The sequence below is a fragment of the Glossina fuscipes genome, unplaced genomic scaffold (genome assembly GCF_014805625.2).
Source record: "Glossina fuscipes isolate IAEA_lab_2018 unplaced genomic scaffold, Yale_Gfus_2 150, whole genome shotgun sequence".
Lineage (NCBI taxonomy): Eukaryota > Metazoa > Arthropoda > Insecta > Diptera > Glossinidae > Glossina > Glossina fuscipes.
Genome location: NW_023998493.1, coordinates 1,533,954 through 1,553,262, shown reverse-complemented (window position 1 = coordinate 1,553,262; position 19,309 = coordinate 1,533,954). Strand labels below are relative to the sequence as shown.

Genomic DNA, 19,309 nt, shown 5'->3' with positions numbered 1-19,309 from the left:
GGGTTATGATTTTGTTCGAAAACTCATTCGTAGTGAAAGAACCCACCACTATTCACTTTGTGGATAATTCGAATTTTGTAGCATAACATGAAAAGCGGACGTAGCTATTGCTCGTTTGATTTGTAGGATATGTTGCAGGCGATACTTTCACGAACAAAAATTCGCCTGAGACAGTAGCTGTCATGTCACCGTTGCCACGCTTTGCTGAACGTTTATCTATGCGGTAAAAAAACCTGAATGTCATTCTAATTTCAAGACGGCGAAACAATATGCGGAAACGGCATATATGCAGAGAAAGAATTGAATTATTGAATTGAATGAATTTTCTATGTACGTTCTCGACGTATGAAAACGTAGCTAAGACTTTCTAATGAATAGTAACGTCAATGTAATGCAATGAAAGACAACTGTGCAAATAACCTTGATGTGCGTCGATACGGACTTTTTTATGAAGATTTCATTCCAATAATTCTTAGACTACAACGTTCAGTAGTCTGTTTAAGACCACAATTCACAAGCAAAGTTATAACATTAGTTTTCTGTTTCTGTTTCTTTTTTATTTTTAATACAGAAAAGATAAAATCATGAACTTCGTATTAGACATGGTATTTTAAGTTTTATTATTAAATTGTAAAAACTACATGTAGATATATATAATAAATACATTCCCCTATGATTGCTCAGAGAGACGAAGCGTTCAATATACTTTTGAACTCCTTCTTTCACTTTTTTTTTTTTTTTAATATTATCACGTATTAAAGTGCAAAGCTTGCCAGCGAGCAAAGATCAGTGTATCTCAGCTTATGGTTATGACAGCGCTTACGATTTGAAGCAATTATATAAAAAACTGTGTTTTCAATATTTCATAAAAACATTTCGTATTCCCTCGCAATATGTTGAGTTACATTTAATTGTTGTCGTCTGCTCTTGTACTCAATTACCTATTCCCAATTTCGGAGTCCCAGCATTGTTCTCGCTTGCACTTAACTGAATTTGCGGCGATGAATTATTCATATCGTATTCACATCACGTCAATGTCATATTTGCCTCAACAATCACCTTCGACCTACTGACATGACCGCAAATAATAGAAAAATAGAATTAAGTTAAGGTTATGCGTATCTGAAATTCGCTTCAAGCCAAAAATAACTTTCTTGTTAGTTTAGTTTTTCTACTTCAAATGACGTTTTTCATATTTACTCTTATGAATTTCAAGCATTGTTCAAAAAGCACAAGGGGCATGTGCTTGTTTGCGAAGCTACTCTATTTGGCCGTGGGTTGCGTAGAAAAACAAAAGCGAAAAATGTAAAGAATATGTTTTGCTGTATAATTCCATGTTTCTCCAGAAGGTCTGTCAATTTAAATTATTATTATTATATATATATATAAATATGTAGATATATATGTACATATTTATTGATTGAATCATTTGTACCGAATAAGCAACTAACGGTGTATATCCAATACAGTTAAGTGGTTCTGTAATGTCGACAAAAAATTCAAAGAACTAACTGTGTACAAAAATATCACGGATAATTCCTTCTAAAAAATTTTCCAAGTTCCCTAAAATAAAAATATATAAAAATTGAATAGCTTATTTTCCCAATGGTCGCTCAGTGATACAATGCCGGCTAAGATGAAAATTTATCTGGAGCTTAATTGAAACTTAATTGAATTTAAAGCAAATAACGTATTAATCATAACTAGTAAAGGCGAGAATGGTGCTAAAAAGAACTTGTACGGGAAGAGTCGTTTAATTGTTGATATACATTCATATTGAGTGTTTGTTCGCTATGAGGGCTTAGAACTAAAGAGAAAAAGTAGATCTTCTCATCAAGCGTGCGCCTTGTAGCATAGTTCTTCGTTTATGAAAAATATTGAAATAAAAACCGAGAAAAGGAAGCAAATAGTGAAATTTTTTACATACGAAGATAAAACAATAACACAATGCCTTATTAATATGACGCTAAACCAGATCTCGATCACTACCACAAAATTTGCTAAATGTTTCTGGTAAGTATGTGGCAACATTTTTTTAACGTTGGCCATTGGATATCATATATTAGTGAAAAAGTTTCAGGTTTTGAGCTATTGGCTCATGTGTATCCATTACGTGCATATTTGAACATTAAAATTAGAGGAGGTGCTGGTTAAATTCCGACTTCATTTTTACCATTTTTGAAATACTAACAACGACTAATTAAAAGTTAAAGCAATAAAATTCATTTACGCACAAAATGACGGTCAACGGCTTAAAACGGCGAAAAAGATACTTCCTTAACTTTTCGTATATTTAAGCGACCTCTGTCAAGCAAAGTAGCCACATGCCCGTAGAGAGGAATGTTGAATCAACAACAACATGTTGTTGCGATATTGCAATTCTGCAACTTGCTCTTTACTGTTTGTGTTTGTGCGTTTAATCCACAGAAAATACATTTACATCTAAATTCAAACTTTTTCAGAAAACACTTATTTCTCCGCTTGTCAGAACGACTTATAATGATAGCCCACTGACACCACTTTCAGTTAGTGGAAATAAACTGTAGTTACAAATTTGAACAATTCCCACTCCCATGACGGTTTCGAAAAGGCAACCTCAAAACGTTGCATATACAGTCTTGAATCGATTAAGGCTAATAACGCCTTTGTCCAATTTATCTCAAAAATGTATTTCTCCTTCAGATAAAGTAACAAACAAATTAAATTATATCCTATTATAACATAATAGGAACCTTTAAAGTTATACCTTCTTTTGAGAACTTACGTAATAAGACAAGTAAAATCATTATAGTGCGCCGTGCCCTACCTTTAAAAGCCTTACACTACTTTCCTGAATACAGTTATACTTATAGCGACCTTTGCAAATAAGGCGTTGTATCGCAAGTGATCTCAAAATTGATTCGATCCGTAGGATTTTCAACAGCGTTCGCCCTTGGGCCAAAATATCTAAGCGTACCATCAGCATCAAATAGAATACAACACCGATAAACGGACAATCAAGCTTTGATCGATTTAAAATCACTTTGTATAAAAAAGAGATGAATCTACCTCAAGTAAGCCTTCTTAGTGTTCCTTACATCCGCAAAAATTTAATGTACTTGGTACCACTAGTGAAAGCTTCGCGTAAAATTATAGATGACATTACGGAAATAATAGGAACATTTTTATTTAATGAATCAATGATTTTTAAAATTTAGAATTAACTAAGAATCAATCAGATACCCTCGTGTTGAAGCTGAGTTGTGTCAAGTGTTGTGTTTCCATGGCCTACTGCTCTAATAATATCAGAGAATTACTTTGTCCCCGGGTCAGTTACGATGATCTTAACGGTACAAATATAGTATTTAAATCTAGCAATAATAAAACCTTATCATCTACATTATATGGACTTGCCATTGTAGGGATGGCCTGGTTGTGGTATATTACGAGTTTCTCGTGGGTACAAATATACAACAGAAAAGCTTCACAATTTGAGAAAACACACAGTAAGAATAAGAGAATTTTCGGACGTGAAGTACATATATGTGCTCTCCTAAGCCGCTTCCAAGTTCTATCTTACTGGCTCCACCACACTCTCCCTACACTTTAATCACAACAGCATACTTTGGTTGAAATTCGCAAATTTTTCTACCGAGATGCCGCTTCAACACTTCGTAAGAAAGGACACAGAAGTGTTTGTTTTGCTTATTATACGATATATCAAGTGAATGAATCTTCACTCTATCTTAATACCAAATATCTATTGCATAAACCAATGAATTGATGAGAACGATATTAAATTGGTTAAATAAAAAAACAATTGGGAAACTGCGTCGAAAGTTGGTATGAAGAAGAATGAAGATAAAGTTGCCAAGTTGATGGAAGATCGCGATTTCGACCGCATTGATAAGAAGAGGAAGATCATATTAGGTATTTGGAAATTTTTTGAACGAACTGTGAAAGCGATTTAGGGAGAGCATCAAAGATCTTAAATATTTTAATGGCGTTAATGATTCACTCAGTAAGTTGCTCCCTCGAAATAATCAAATAAATAACACTTGAAAACTGGTATTCAGCTGAGCTGATCACTGGGTAGCAAGCCAAACAATATAATTAAGAAAGCTAATGGAAATGTACAGCCAAAGCTAACTATATTCATGGATGTTATTAAGATTCCAGTGATCAAAATCGAAACTCCTTTAAAAACGAAGCCAAGAAATTAGCGGGAAAGTGACAAAAGAAAGCCTGACCTAAATGAAACGTTTAATCCCAAGCTTTGAAAATTTCTAAAGCTCACTGTGGGAATAATGGTTGCCATGATCATGATGGGAGGAGAAAGGATAACGAAATTATTGAAGGAAAACGAACTTAGCCCTTAGCTTAGTTGATTGGGAGATTAACCCAATATACAACGGTGCGGAGGTTGTTGTGTGCTACAGGTATAGAGGATGTAACCATTATGTTAAGGACTGCAAAAATCAAGATATATGTTTCAAGTGTCATAGTAACTACAAGCTAAGAGGATGCGATGAAGAACTCGTTGCTAAGTGTATTAATTGTGTTACGTCAAGTGATCAGTTTATTCTACATATTGATATTAATCACCCTACAATGAGCAAACGATGGTCAAATTTTTTTGACAATTTAAATCTGGTTAAACAGGCGGTTGAATGTGATGGATGATCGAAACGAATATACATGTAGTGTTAACATAAAGATAGTCTTGAAGACTTTTAGTGGAACGCGTAAAGAATTTCAACTATGTCATATTAATGTGCGTAGCTTAAATAAGACCAGATTTGATTATTCTAATTATCTATTGCATGCTTTACTAATTGGCGTTGTTTGTATAACTGCTACCCGCTTCAAGTTGCACAGCGAGAGAAAGTTTTCTCAAATTAGTTTCAATATTTTCCGAACGAGTTTCAGAACTTATAAAGACAAAGGCGGGGGTATCGCTTTTTATATTACATAATGTTTAAACTATAAGGCTATATTACAGTCCGGGAACGAAAGGATAGTTCAATAGCAATTTCGTAGAAACACGTAATGCTTTGTGATGTTTTCAATATTGACTTGTAACTTTGCGTGCCATGCAGTTGCGTGACTCGATATCAACTACTGATTCGAAATGGGTAGACACCTGGCCTACAAGTTACGCCCCACACTTTTAGATCTGATTTGTGTTCCCGACAGTTCCCTAGCCATACGTTATAACTAATTATGACTAATTTTTAAAAATTTGAAGCAAATTAACATATCAACGATTAACAAATTTATAGTTACGTTCACTTCACGTTTTACTGCGGGCGTGTGCCTTCACCAATTTGGCCCATTGTCAATACCAATATGCGTGCAGATACTTCCACGGTTTTACGAAAATTATATTCATTTTAGCGACGAGAAGAGTCAACAACACACACCACACCCTCGCAAAGGCGGACGACATGGCTTAAACCGTTCAGAATTTCACGCTGATCAAAAATATGTACACTGAAGTGTCTTTCAAGCTTTTTTTCGGTGTTGCAAATATTGTGACAAAATGACTATACCGCCTTCGTGATGGGTATAAAATTGAAAATCTGTCCTATTAATACCGGAAGAATACGCTATTGTCTTGGATTATAACATGCCGTATATATATATAAGACAAAATTAGAATAAAAATCAATACGTCCTATGCCGGTATCCATAGACGGATTCGGCACAAGTTTAATCTGACTTCGTTTTTGATTTAATTTGTTGTTGGATGAAAAGAAAGTAACTGCGTAGAAAAAAAACTGCATCATTCAATACTTTGCTTTCTATTTTTAATAGTATCAATGTGTATCATATAAATCATCCCTTGAATGCATTTTTAGTTTTTCTTTTTTCAACTGCACATTGAATCTTACGCTGATCAAAAATATGCTTTCCCCAGAGAGTGCCAAGTCGTATCTGACTCCTTAACCACATGCGCCAGTAACCCTCGTCCTGGATTTTAAAATAAATGTTTGTTTACATAAGGAGAAGGTTGTGTTATTGAGATTAGCAAAAGGAATCTTGAGATACCATCGTCTGATTGTCACTTAAAATATAACTCTTAAGTATATCTATATAAATCCAAAAGAAACGCGAATTGCCGCTGATACACATCTCTTTAATTGTGATAATTTTATGCTTCCTTTTAACCCTAATTGCGGAGTTCCGTTACTTCAGTATTTTTATATACTCAATAAAGTTGGCGGTAATGGCATATTTAGTGATTTCCTTGACATTAGCAGAAGAGTATTGACAGGTTTGGATACCACCATGGTTTGGATACCACCATGGTGGAGGCGACCTTGCTCCGGCGTTGCTTATCGCTTTTAAGGTAAACATCTCAGAATTCTTAAGGTAATAAGAGAATAAAAGGTCTGAAGATATGTTTATATGTTTGCCTTCAGCGTTTTCTCAAGTTTCGACAAGACTAAAATCGCACAACATTCAGGATTTGAAATACCTTTAGCAACTAAGTCAGAAACGTTCTTACCAAGCTAGCTATTGAGCTAACTCCGCACCAATCCCGGCGACCCTCTACCGCCTACTGTTTTCGGTAATATTTAAAAAATAATTTTTAAATCATTTTCATCAACGATAATTGGATCAGATCCAGTCCCTATTGAGAGACAGACTAAATTTTGTGACAAAAATCCAAAAATAAAAAAATTAAAAATTTTTTTGTTAAAATAAAAATATTCCCCCAAATTCGGATATCTCCATATATAAGAAAAAGGTCTCCCTGTTGGATAATTTGCGTCAACTCACTTGGTGTTACAGTGATACCACTGGCTGTTTGATTCATACTTCAACATCTGATAGAGCTGTTATGTTCTTTAACGAATTATCTGATCATAATGTAGTTCAATACAACCGTACTTCTAATTGTAATGGTAGACTTCTTGATCTTTGCCAATTTCTCCGAGATTAGTGTAAATCGTTGTCCACCTTTTAGTTTACCTGAGGATTATTATCCTATTTCCTTTGATCATAAGCATTATAGTTCGGTGAACTGCTCTAACGTTCCAAATCCAACTCTTTCAAATAAATATTATCGTTTTCATAAAATCAATATTTTACTGCTAAAATCTCATCTGTCACTTGATGCTTGACTTCTCAGCTGGAAGTATTGAAAGCTTACTGGCATCTTTCCACAATATTTTAAATCTGGCTATTTTTGCACCCCTTCCGATTAAGCAGTCCCGACCTCGCAGATGTCCCCTGTGAGTTAATAAGACAATTAAGTATTACAAGAGTAGAAAAAACCAACTTTTCAAAAAATTGTCGAAAAGTGGCTCTAGTAGCGACTATTTCGTTTATTCAGCTGCAAGGCATAGATTTAATTTTCTCCACCATTAATATTATTGCATTTACTTTCAGTTTATAAAATCCTCTCTGCTTGCTAATCGTAAATACATTTTTAAGTTTGTAACTCCAAAAGAAAAATCTCCATATATCCCTCGCATGTTTCTTTCAATGCCTCTGAGTCCTCGGATGATATTGAAACTTCAAATCTCTTTGCTGAATACATCCGACGAAATTTTGCGACTGCTAATTCCGATCTACCTACATCCGATAACTAATTCGGTTTCAATTCCTAATTTGGTCGTTTTAGAAAATGACGTTTTAGAGGGGCGAACTCTCTAAAGTATAGTCGTGCGCCTCGACCTGATGGAATTCCACCATGCTTTGTCGAGCTATGTCGTGTTATTTCAGAGATTTACAGTCCATAAATATAGGTTGTTTCTTTTGTGTTGGAAGACTCGTCTCCTTATTCCTATTCACAAAAGTGAAAGTAGACAACTCGTTGAGAACTACAGAGGTATTGCCAAATTGAATGTTTTATCTAAACTGCTCGAGCGAATTATTACTCAGCATTTGGCCTTCACCATCAAATCGTATATTTTTCCATTTCGGCATGCTTTCGAAAAGAAAGTTCTACGGTCACCAATCTGTTGGAGTTTACTTGTCATGTTTCCAAGGCCTTTTCTAGTAGATGTCGTATACACTGATGTCATATACACTGATTTTAGTAAAACGTTTGATTTGGTTAACCATAACTTACTGATCTTCAAACTCGAAGCCTCTGGCTTCCCTTTCCATTTAGTGAAATGGATAAGCTCTTATCTGGACAATAGATCATTCAGGGTTTTGTTTAACTCCATCACCTCGGATGAATTCCCCGCGACGTCTGGCGTACCTCAAGGCAGCCACTTAGGACCCATTTTATTTAATTTGTACATTAATGACCTGCCTCATCAGCCTGCCAGTTTCACATGACCAGCTCGGTGATTAAATCCAGCCAGATCTTAATGTATGCCGATGATGTGAAACAGTTTTCTTCCTTCTCCTTGGAATGGCAATTGTTTCAGCTTCAAATTGGCTTAAATTATTTGGTTGCATGGTGCTCGTTGAAATTAAATCTAGGTAAATGTAAGAAGCTTTCTTTCTCAAAAAGAAAGTCATTCATGACTCAGTATTTCATCGACTCGCACAAATTTGATGACGTCGATTCGTTCACAGATTTAGGCGTTCTATTTGACCAAACGTTACGTTTTAACTTGCATGTTGAGCTCTCGTTACGCAAAGCTACGTCCGCGCCTGGTTTTATAATGAGGTGGTCTAAAGAGCTTGATGATCCCTACATTACGAAAAGGCTGTATATGTGTTTGGTTAAACCAATACTTGAGTAAAGCTCTATTGTGTCCTTCCTATAAATGCTATGTAGATTGAATCTGTTGAAAAGCAATTTCTGCTGTTTGCCCGAAGGAATTTGGGTTGGGACCCGATTGCCTGTCTTCCCTCCTATGAAAATGGGGCTTGCTTCTGTTATCCTTACCGTCACTTGAGAAACGTAGATGTATCCTTGACGTTTCCTTCTTAATCAAAGTAATAAATGGTAGTATAAACTCCCTCGCATTACTTGGTGAGATAAGCTTTAATGTCCCTAACTCGTTCTCTAGGCACTTTATCCTTATTAAGCTTAATCAATGTAAGCACACTTACGAGCTGTTTAGCCTGCTTAGAGTTGTTTGCAGGAGCCTAAATGATGTCTATCACTTGTTCTCAATATCGGATTCTTTAGTCTATTGAAGCAACTTTGCTTAATACGCGCGATATACCTATGTCGTACTTAAACTAACTCGCTTTCTTAAATTCTAATTTTTTTTATTTCGAAAACTAAATGGTGTTGTAACGTTGTCGCCTGCCAAGCTTATGCATGTTTGCAAAGGTTTAGGGATTCACTTCCAACCTTGATCTGTTCCTTTTGTGGGTGTGCTTCTGTACTAGCGGTGTACATGCCTTTTTTTTTTTTTTATTTATTTATACGTGAATTATTATTTTAAGTTACTGTGTTTTTATTATTCTTTTTTCACATCTTCCTATATATTATATATTAGAGTTTAAAATAAATATAATAAAAAAAAAGTGAATTTGATTGTTAATTTAGCTTAGTTGAATTTCATGTATAATAAAATAAATTAAATAAAGAAAATTAGCAAGACTAATAATTCAATATATACTCAATCTATTTTTCACCTAAAATTGTAGTCACTAAAGATTTTGTACTTTTTTTTTTAATACCTTTAATTTAAAACAAGTGAAATTTTTTTTTAAACAACTTAACTAATACAGAAAAGACACGTCACAAAAAAAAGAAATTTTCAGCTGTTCTTTGCTCTAAAATGTTGTGCCAGCGTGGAGTGTTGGTTTGCAATTTATTAAAGTTGTTCCCATCCCTAGAGCAGGTTAAGGCTTTTAAGCAACTTTAGACCTATTTCGTTAATTTCCGTGCTCATTAAAATAATTAATGTCATGGTTAAGGCGAGGCTGATACATTTCTTGTACTCTGAGATCATTATTCCAACTTCTTCTTATGCCTTTCAAAAACGCAACTCTGTAAAGACTTACGTCAATGAATCGTCTTTTCCCATAGCGTGTTTGAAAAATGCTGACAATATGCTTGAACGCCTATGAATGTGTTAACTTGACAGAGCTTGATAGAAATCATTTAAACTCTTTCTTTCTTTCTTTTAAGCTCGTATCTGAAAGGACTACTGAGGAACTAATAAAGGTTAAAGAAATAAATCTGTCCTTCTCTTTTAGAAAGTTATATCTCTCAGCGACACCAAAGTTTTTTTAAATGAAAATTTAAGCTCGTCTCTGAAAGGACTGCTGAGGAACTAATAAAGGTTAAAGAAATAAATCCGTCCTTCTCTTTTAGAAAGTTATATCTCTCAGCGACACCAAAGTTTTTTTAAACGAAAACTCCAACTCTCATCCAAAGAAAACTTAATTTGATGGTACAAATTCGTCCAAAGAGTAGACTCTGAATGAACCAATACGGGTATTTCGAAAACACTACTTTCACCAACTACTTTCAGCAACTGTTGATGACAACTAATCGGCTTTTTTATATTTATATTTGTATAAATCCCCCCTTTAACATTAAGCCCACATCGAAGGCGTCGTTTTAATTCCTGGGAGATCGAAATACTTTACAGACTCATGAGTGGCCACACTTATGACAAAGTATATTTAAAAATTATAAGCCTTTTCAATTTGTGATGGCCCACTTGATCTTTTTACAGCAAAAACTACATTCTTCTTGGAGAACTAACTTGTCTTTTTACAAAAGCGAATTTGTCTGTTTAACTTACGATAACTTTTCACTAGTCCTAATGTTCACTTTAAATCGAAATTATCTTGTCTTCGACGTTTACCTGTTTAAGGATCATAAAATCTAAAAATATTTCAAACTAATTGGCTGATAGTTTTCTTTGCCTTTTTGCCCATTTTGTAATATTTTGAAGAAAAGAAATAAAGAAACTCACTTCAATTGATAAATTATTATTAAAATTTACGAAAACAAGAGAACATGCAAGAACCATTAACCAAATATGCTTTCTTTTCGAACATTCTAGCGGTGTGTTTCGTTTTTATGGAATGAAAGTACATTTTTTGCTTTTAAGTTTTTTAGTATCGTAGGTTTTTGTTTCTTAAGGGATATATTTTGTGAGCCTTAGCCCATATTTGCAGTTTTTAATAAAAGAAATCTTAATTTTCGGTACTATATCGATCATCACATTCTATTATCTAGATATATAAGACCGAAAAAAAGAAGGACGAGGAGGATTAGTAAAAAAAGAGAAAAAACCAAAGGAAATTAATTCAAATTATAATTAAATCAAAACAATTTCATAGAAGTAAAAAAGAAATTATTTTCAAATATCTATATAAGCGTATTCCTAATCTTATCCCGAATATCTTTTTTTTATTATCGTAACAAATGCAACCACTTGTTGCTTATAATAGCAATGTAAACTCTGTGTTTCAATTCACAATAGTAATATGCAATAACAATGTAACAAACAACCATTGTGAATATAAAACTGTTAAGAAGAAGCGTCGCAACTAATTTTAAGCAAAAAAGAATTATTTATAAAAACACCGAAAAAATGTAAGATGCATAATTCTTTTCTATATTAAATATTCTTACGGTGTTCGTATAGGCGTAACTAAAACAAAAGAGAAGAAAAGCGAATCAACAAAAGAAATTGTATGTAAATAATACAACAAAATTGTGTGTTTGTCCTTCAATTTTTGTATACGTTGTAATCTATTAGAAACAAGTGTTTAGCGTTAAGGCTTTCTTTTATTGATTTAGAGAATTTTGTTAAATGTGCTTTTTCAAGAGTAGCCATAATAATAAAGTTTTTCTATTAATACAGTTGCCTCTTTGTTCCTATGTCAAATTTCCTTGCGACTAGAGTTAGTTTATGCAATATAAGTAAATAACAGCAATGTTATGCATGTATGCGGCCATTTACCAACTTGGACAGAAAAGAAATTGTTTTTCGTTAGAAAAACTCAAAAACCGGTATATTTACTATACGCCACTCACTGTTGAGCGTCTTCAGTTAGAAAAATTGTTTGATAAGATTAAATGAACAAATGTAGAAATGTTTTCGTAAACCACGATTTTTGTAATAACAAATAATATTGTAGAGAATGTACAAAGGCTTGATTGAAAGCTAATAACAGTTTGCCTCAGCAACATTTCTATAATCGAAAAATTAAAAATAAGTGCTTACTAATTATACATTTAAGTGTGTTGAAATTATTGTCGTTTCCCATTTTTCCTCTATTACATATTTAATCCAAAGAAATTCAATGCAGTGACAGTAGCGCAGAGTACCTTCTATTGATAATTGTAAGAATAAAGATTCATCTGATCTTGTAAATGCAAAGAATATATGTGTTGTTGAGACGGACGACGAGCAGTTAATTTTGGCCGTGCTGTGATATACCTTTACTATACAACGTCACAAACAGATTATTTATTCATTTTACCTAAGTGAAAACCTGCATTCAGAAATATGCCTCTAAGCCAATGGTTTGGACGGACAAGCAAGTCGCTAAAGGCTCATAGAAGGCATTCAGCAAAACTTTATACAATACTCTACGCGGTGTTAAGTTGTATATTTTTAATTATTCCCGCTGGCTTCACAGCGGAAGTTGAATCCAACATAAATTTGAACTCTCAAGCCTCTGTAAGACCACCCACAGTAAGTCGAATAGTGTGTAAAACATATCTATTTTAATAGAAGACTTAACTTAAAACAAGAAAATTTTTTTACAGAAAGCGTCCATGAATATTAAAGTTGAACCTCGCAATGAAAATGAAAACTTCGTATTGCCTGATCATTTGCTTGAAAATGACGAAAGCAAAGAACAGAAAGGCAAGACAGGGTTTATTGATGCCTTCACAGCCTCGGTTTGTGTTATATTATTTACAGAACTGGGTGATAAAACATTTTTTATAGCGGCAATAATGGCTATGCGGCACCCTCGTTTAATTATTTTCGCTGGAGCGATATCAGCGTTAGCCTTGATGACGATACTTTCCGTGGTATTTGGAATGGCTGCCACTATTATCCCGAAGATCTACACTTATTATATTTCGACAGCACTGTTCGCTATTTTTGGCTTAAAGATGATATACGAAGGTTATTTTATGAAGAATACTGATACCCAAGATGAATTAGAAGAAGTCCAGTCAGATTTGCGAAAACGTGAAGATGAGGTAAGTCCTTTAAGGTTTTTGAGTTAACAATAGTTTATATTATAATATTGCATTATCTGCAAATTATTAATTTCGAACTACGCACGTTGGTTTTACGAATATATGAAACGAATATATTTTTTCTACTTATTTCATATTTTTAACATTTTATAGCGAATGCATTCTTGTAATTTAGCAGCAGTTTCCGTAATACATTATAATTTTAATTTCCATGCTATACATGTCTACCTACATAGGTTACTTGATTGTTTTATTTCCATTTCCACCTTTTTTTGTTATTCGTCTGTTTTTCTTCAAAGTATTGAATTCTTTTTGTAGTCATTATTCATAAATTTTGTCAACATTTTTCGTTTTTATTGTAAATTCAAAATCATTGCAATTTCTTTAGGTAGTTCGTCGCCCTACTTACTCTTATCTTATAAATTACGTAACTTACAAAAATACGAGGGCCACATGATAAGCGTGCCCATAGCCATACATATCGCTCTAGCCATCTTTACGAAAAACGTGAAGACATTGCAATAAATTTGATTGCTGTAAATAAATACTATCGGCCGTTGATATATGTCACCTCGTTTTTTCTTGAATACCCCCGCTTTGCTTTTTCTAGACGTGGTATACCTATTTTTATTGAAATCCGTCAACTTTTATCAATCGCCATTCTCGCAAAAATGAAGATAGATAACTGAAATGAATGAAGGCACACGTCTTCCTTGGTCGATTAGAAATGTCAGTTTAAAAAGTAGACATGATTTGTTCGCACATACGCCCGCAATGTGGAAAAACGCAAAACAACTTCGAAAAACAGCGACATTTTTTTCATATTATTCTCTATAACTTTCGATCTCGTGAATCCATTTCCGAAAAAGACAATTATTCGCCGGAGCCACCTGCATATTCGGTACAAAAATGGTCTCGATCGGTTCAGTAAAGCGTCCACGATTAACGTTTAAATAGGTGCGTTACCATTTATATACCATTTTTTGCTCATTGGGTTCTTTGCGGTACTATATGGTACTATTTGCTTTTACTAGATTTGCTTTGATTTTTGCAATAAGGACCAGATTTATTCAAAATAGTCAGCTTGTTAAAAGACTGGCGCGAGTCTTACAAACAATTATTACCAAGGGAAAAGTTGTTTTACATAGTGTAGATCAAATAAGTCAGGTAAACTCAGCACAAAGTGTAGTCTGCAAACAAATACATGCCCGACCTTATTTAGGGAAAGACGAACACCGATCATTAGGTACTATTGGGCAAATACGTCGTGCCCAAGCTTGCAAGACCGTATTTATTATGTGGCCAACATATATCCACTGTTAACTTCACAAATATTCCCCATCCAGAAAAGTTGCTTGGCAAAAGAAGAACTGTCTTGGGAACTTTACGAATAAAAAGGATAATGATCCGTTATTTTACAAAACTGTTTAAATCAGATGGGAACGTTCTCACGATTTTCAAGTAAAACCAAATAAAAGATGTTGGCTTCCGTTTATTGTCCCATGTACCAAATATAAATAGTAAACAAGCAGTTTGTATGCGGAAAAAGCAGATGCTGTATGCAAAACATGTATTGAAGAAGACTCTTAATAAAAATGTATAAATAGTTTATATAAAAATTCCTTCGTAATATTTTCGTCAAAAAGATGAATTCCAGTAAAAAAAATACATATATTGTCAATGACCGCTAATCCAGTCATATCAAATAGAAGCAGATGGTACCAAATAGAACTCAATGACCACAAAATGGTTCCTAAAGCTTACCCATCAAATTGACGGGTTTTAGTGAAAATTATGATAAACAGAACGTCCATAAATTTGTGGTTGTATAACGTAACATAATAACAAAGTAAATTAAGGGAACAACTGTACGCAAGTAAGGTTTATTAGGAAATTAGCAAAATCAAAATGAATTGCTGAATACAAAGTGTCTAACTGAGGATATACTTTATCGATCCTTATTCGCAATAATTGCTTGCTACCATTTCTGCTATTGAGACCATATGCCGAAAAAATCCAATTTGTCTCAAAGATTGGTCGCAGAGGTTCCCATTTTCTAAGGTATAAAATGTGAATTTTCACCAACATCCTCATAAAAAGACACATAACCTTATCTCCATTATTTACATATCCATATTTTATTGGCGTAGAAATTTTAACAAGTGGTTATTACAATTTTTTTATTAAGCCATACAATTGCTCGCTTATCGAAAATAATGTAATAATGGTAGTAATTTGACGCGAGAATACATAAATAATCGAAACACCTCCCATTTTTCCATCATTAACAAATGCTATACGCAATGTAATGTGTCTGTATTTCAGTACTATCTCAAAAATGAAAATAGAAAAAATTTCTTGAATATACATAATATGATCGAAACGTAATAATAAAACTTTTTCAGACTTTAATCATGGGTAACTTAATTGACACCTATGTCTAATTTCATGTCAATGTCTTGTGCAATTAATGATAATGATCTGAAAATGAGAATATTACGCGTCGTCGCGCCGTCTACGACGAGAAGATGGATTATCGTGATACGAGAACAAAGAGTTATTAGTAAAGAGTCAATAGTATCCCTTGCGAATAGTTTGGTCGGACGCAGACCATTCATAATGGAACACACCACGAGGTTTTAATGGTAAAAACATTAATATAATCAAATTACAAAACACAGAGCGTTATCTAGCGCTGGAACTTTATTCCTCTTTCATAAGCTTGCCATAAAAGATCTGGTCTTTAAAAACAGTATCGATTCAAATAAGCTTCCTTTCAAAAATATTGAAAACTAAGTGTACTGGATATTTGGAGCTTTGACTAAAGTCGATTTATATACAGCTTTCTCACTTATCACTGCACCTAAAGTAAGAGTTCTTGTGAAATCTAGCCATCTATATATACATATATATATATGTATAATAAATATATATTATAAAAAATATAATAAATTTATTTTTTGACACTGAATCGTTTATTAGCGATCTCATTGTGTTTTGTGTATTTTTCTCTACTTTCCGAATATTGAATGTGCTCTAAAAACTATTTCTACTTCGACTTCTCTATGACTAAATTCTATTCTATATGTTTGTCTCAAACAAAAACAATTGGCTATAATGTTTATCCGGCCGGGAGAAAGCTTTTTCGCCGTGCCCGTCAACGGGAAGAAATAAGTAAACGTAAAAATAGCAACAAATCATATAAGAAAAAGACTGAAGTCACAGAACTATCAGTATATCCCAGCTATGTCACTGCCACATGTTGCCAACATTATCAACAACGCGATTTATTGACGACTAGTAGTAATATATCCGAACTTAAAATGAACAACGATACTGCCAACAACCAAGGTAAAAGCATTGAAAGTGCCTTTACCCTTAACGTAATTACCGGTGATCATCATTATAATAATCATCATTGTCATCTTCAAAAAGCCACATTTTATAGTAGCCCAACGTTATCAACTCCTGACGATCAAGCTAGCGTTTATGAAGATCAAAAAAGTCGTTCTAAACAGCAAAAATTATATGCCAGTAGTGACAATAATCACAAATTTGTTACGTTAGTGCACCTGACAAGGGCAGGTGCTGGCAATCCATATCGAACAAACGGTAAGATGGCCATAAGTATTAGCAGCATAAGTAGCATGGCTATCAATTCTGCTGCAACTGCCTGTACGTGCCAAGATGATTTAAAAGAAACTGGTGGTGGTGGCAGCAATGAACGGGTTAGAAACAAACAACGAAAACTGATTATAATTAATTCTAAAAAAAATTTATGTCGCTTTACTAATTGTACTTACAATTCTTCTTACTCTTCATTTCACTAACATTTAGTTTTTAAGTGTGAGTGAGTCAAACTCAGAAGAAAGTGAGAAAGCTATTTTCGGTTAAGATCGAATCTTGAATATCCACCACCTAGATTGCTAAATGCTAGTTAGCTTTACAAGTCATTCAAGTCATCTGTATCTGGCGACAAAGCTTGAAGTCATTTCAACTTCAATTTAAAAATGTTTTAAAATTAGTACAATATTATTGACTGTACATTACGACTTCGGGTGGTGGTTATATAAAGGTCTTTAAAAAAGCATTTAGGCATTATTTTGTAGTCACATTGCTTAGACCTAACAATTAACGGGTGGATATGCCGTAACAATACTTCCACGCATATATATAGAGGGCTCTGCATAATTCGGTAGTCTTCAATCAAAACAAGTCTTCTAATCTCTCAAATTTTTGATTCTATAAAGGTAACAATCCTGATGCAATTATTTGCGTAAGTAGTTGCAAGTAACAAGAAAGAAAGATTTGAAAATCTTTCTGTCGATGTCGCATAACTTCAGACTTGCGCTCGAAGGTTGTTTATTTGTATCTTACGAAAACTTCCAAAAAATTTGTACAGTCATTTTATTATTTGAAGGATTATTTGTACTCCTTTCTTTACTATTGGGAGAAACAGAATTCATGTTTTTTTATTAATCAAACTTATAGGGGTCTTCTAAACAGAAAAATTAGCAAAAATCAAAATGGAAGATAGTCATTGCTTGGTCAAGCAAAAACAAGAAGAAACTAATCACGATAGTTCATTGTTTGACATATTTAACAAGTCTACGACACATCCTATTGAGATTTGAGTTGATTGAAAAGAAGTTGTAGAATATTCTGCTTTCTTTGTTATCTATGAAGGTAATGAAAATCGAAAGTTTCAGCTTCTAGGAAGTATAACAAAGAACATTTCGAAGATTTTCAATTGTGTATTTTTCTAGTAATGAAGTAATCGAGAGATGATCAATAAAGGAACGATCAATAGAAGATTTGTTGATAACAGAAATTTTTGTATTTTTATTTAATAAGTTAATGCGTTCGGCCCGGAGTTACTTTCAAACCGTCACTAAGAAATGGAATTATACTAATTTTTTCATCCCGCTTTTAACATTCATTAACTATGGGCATCACTGAACCATATTAATATGTATATATTCTTGATCTTATTATTTCACCGAATTTTAGTTTCAAATGTAAATGACAGCATTCCGAAAATTTTAGCAATGAACGGACAGACAGACATAGATAAATTTGCTTAAAAATTCGTGCTAATTAAAAGTACGAATAAAGTATACCTTAAATAATGCCTAAACTATACTTGGGTGATAGAATTAGAGTCGACAAATCTTGCGATGACCGAATTAAAATAATTTACCAAATTTGTTTGTTAATATCTAGACTTTAATGATAACCATTTTGTGTTCATTACGTGTATACGTTTTTATGCCAAATAATTAATTATCTTAACACATGCCCTTAAGGTTTTGGACAAAAAAAACATTTTTTACCCATCCATTATGTGAATTGTTCCTCTTTTTTTTTAAGCCATTGTGTTGTTATTCATTAAATTTTATTCAAACATATATTTAATAAATTATTATTCATATATGTATGTGTATGTATGTATCATCATGCATTCAATGCTTGCATTTTATCGGTATATTTATAGTTGGAACGTGACGTTACTGCCGTCTTGGTGCAAGATCCTGAAAGCGGTGTTGTACGAAAAAATGTGAAAAAGGGAGCCGCTTATTTAACGACGCGTGTTTTAGTCCAAGCCTTTACAATGACTTTTTTGGCCGAGTGGGGCGATCGCTCACAACTGGCGACCATTATATTAGCGGCCAGTAAAGTAAGTCAAAATAAGTAAGAAAATCATATCTAACTTCCCAAACATTTGGATATTAAAGTCGAAAGAGCAAATTTAATGTACACCTTTCGCTTGGCGTATAATAACGGCAAAAATTTAAAAAAAAAAAATTTTAATGCGTTAAATGTTTTGATTATAGGATGTGTATGGAGTGATAACAGGCGGTGTAGTGGGCCATTCGATTTGCACGGGTCTGGCAGTGGTGGGTGGACGCATGGTAGCGGCTAAAATCTCTTTACGTACCGTCACAATTGTGGGAGGTGTAGTGTTCCTGGGATTTGCTCTGTACGCTCTCATAGCGAGGCCCGATGACATTTAAAACCGTCGCCAGCATTTTAAATACTTCTTAAATTTCTTATTACTATTATTATTATCTTTAATTCTTCATTTCTTCACGTGAGAGCGAATCCTGTCGTTTGGTAAAATGTAAAAAAAAAACAAATTTATTTTTAAACCAAATCTAATGCAATCATTGTATAATTTTATTATATAGAATAATATATTTTTTCGTTTATTTTAATTGAAGATGT

The 19,309-nt window shown here is 33.6% G+C and overlaps 1 protein-coding gene across 1 annotated transcript; it reads left to right on the top strand.

The window, feature by feature from the left end:
* The first annotated feature begins 1,464 nt into the window (after positions 1-1,464).
* Positions 1,465-19,275, top strand: LOC119641446 (transmembrane protein 165). Its single transcript, XM_038040136.1, has 6 exons — positions 1,465-2,013; positions 12,165-12,566; positions 12,641-13,084; positions 16,225-16,902; positions 18,579-18,761; positions 18,919-19,275. Exons 2-6 carry the CDS (start codon positions 12,378-12,380, stop codon positions 19,096-19,098), a joined length of 1,674 nt encoding a protein of 557 aa, XP_037896064.1. The 5' UTR covers positions 1,465-2,013; positions 12,165-12,377; the 3' UTR covers positions 19,099-19,275.
* The last annotated feature ends 34 nt before the right edge of the window (positions 19,276-19,309 follow it).

Coding starts and splice junctions, on each gene's coding strand:
- LOC119641446 (XM_038040136.1), top strand. CDS start 12,378: ATGCCTCTAAGCCAATGGTTTGGACGGACAAGCAAGTCGCTAAAGGCT. Junction 12,567..12,640: donor CCTCTGTAAGACCACCCACA/GTAAGTCGAATA, acceptor ATTTTTTTACAG/AAAGCGTCCATGAATATTAA. Junction 16,903..18,578: donor CTTACAATTCTTCTTACTCT/TCATTTCACTAA, acceptor GTATATTTATAG/TTGGAACGTGACGTTACTGC.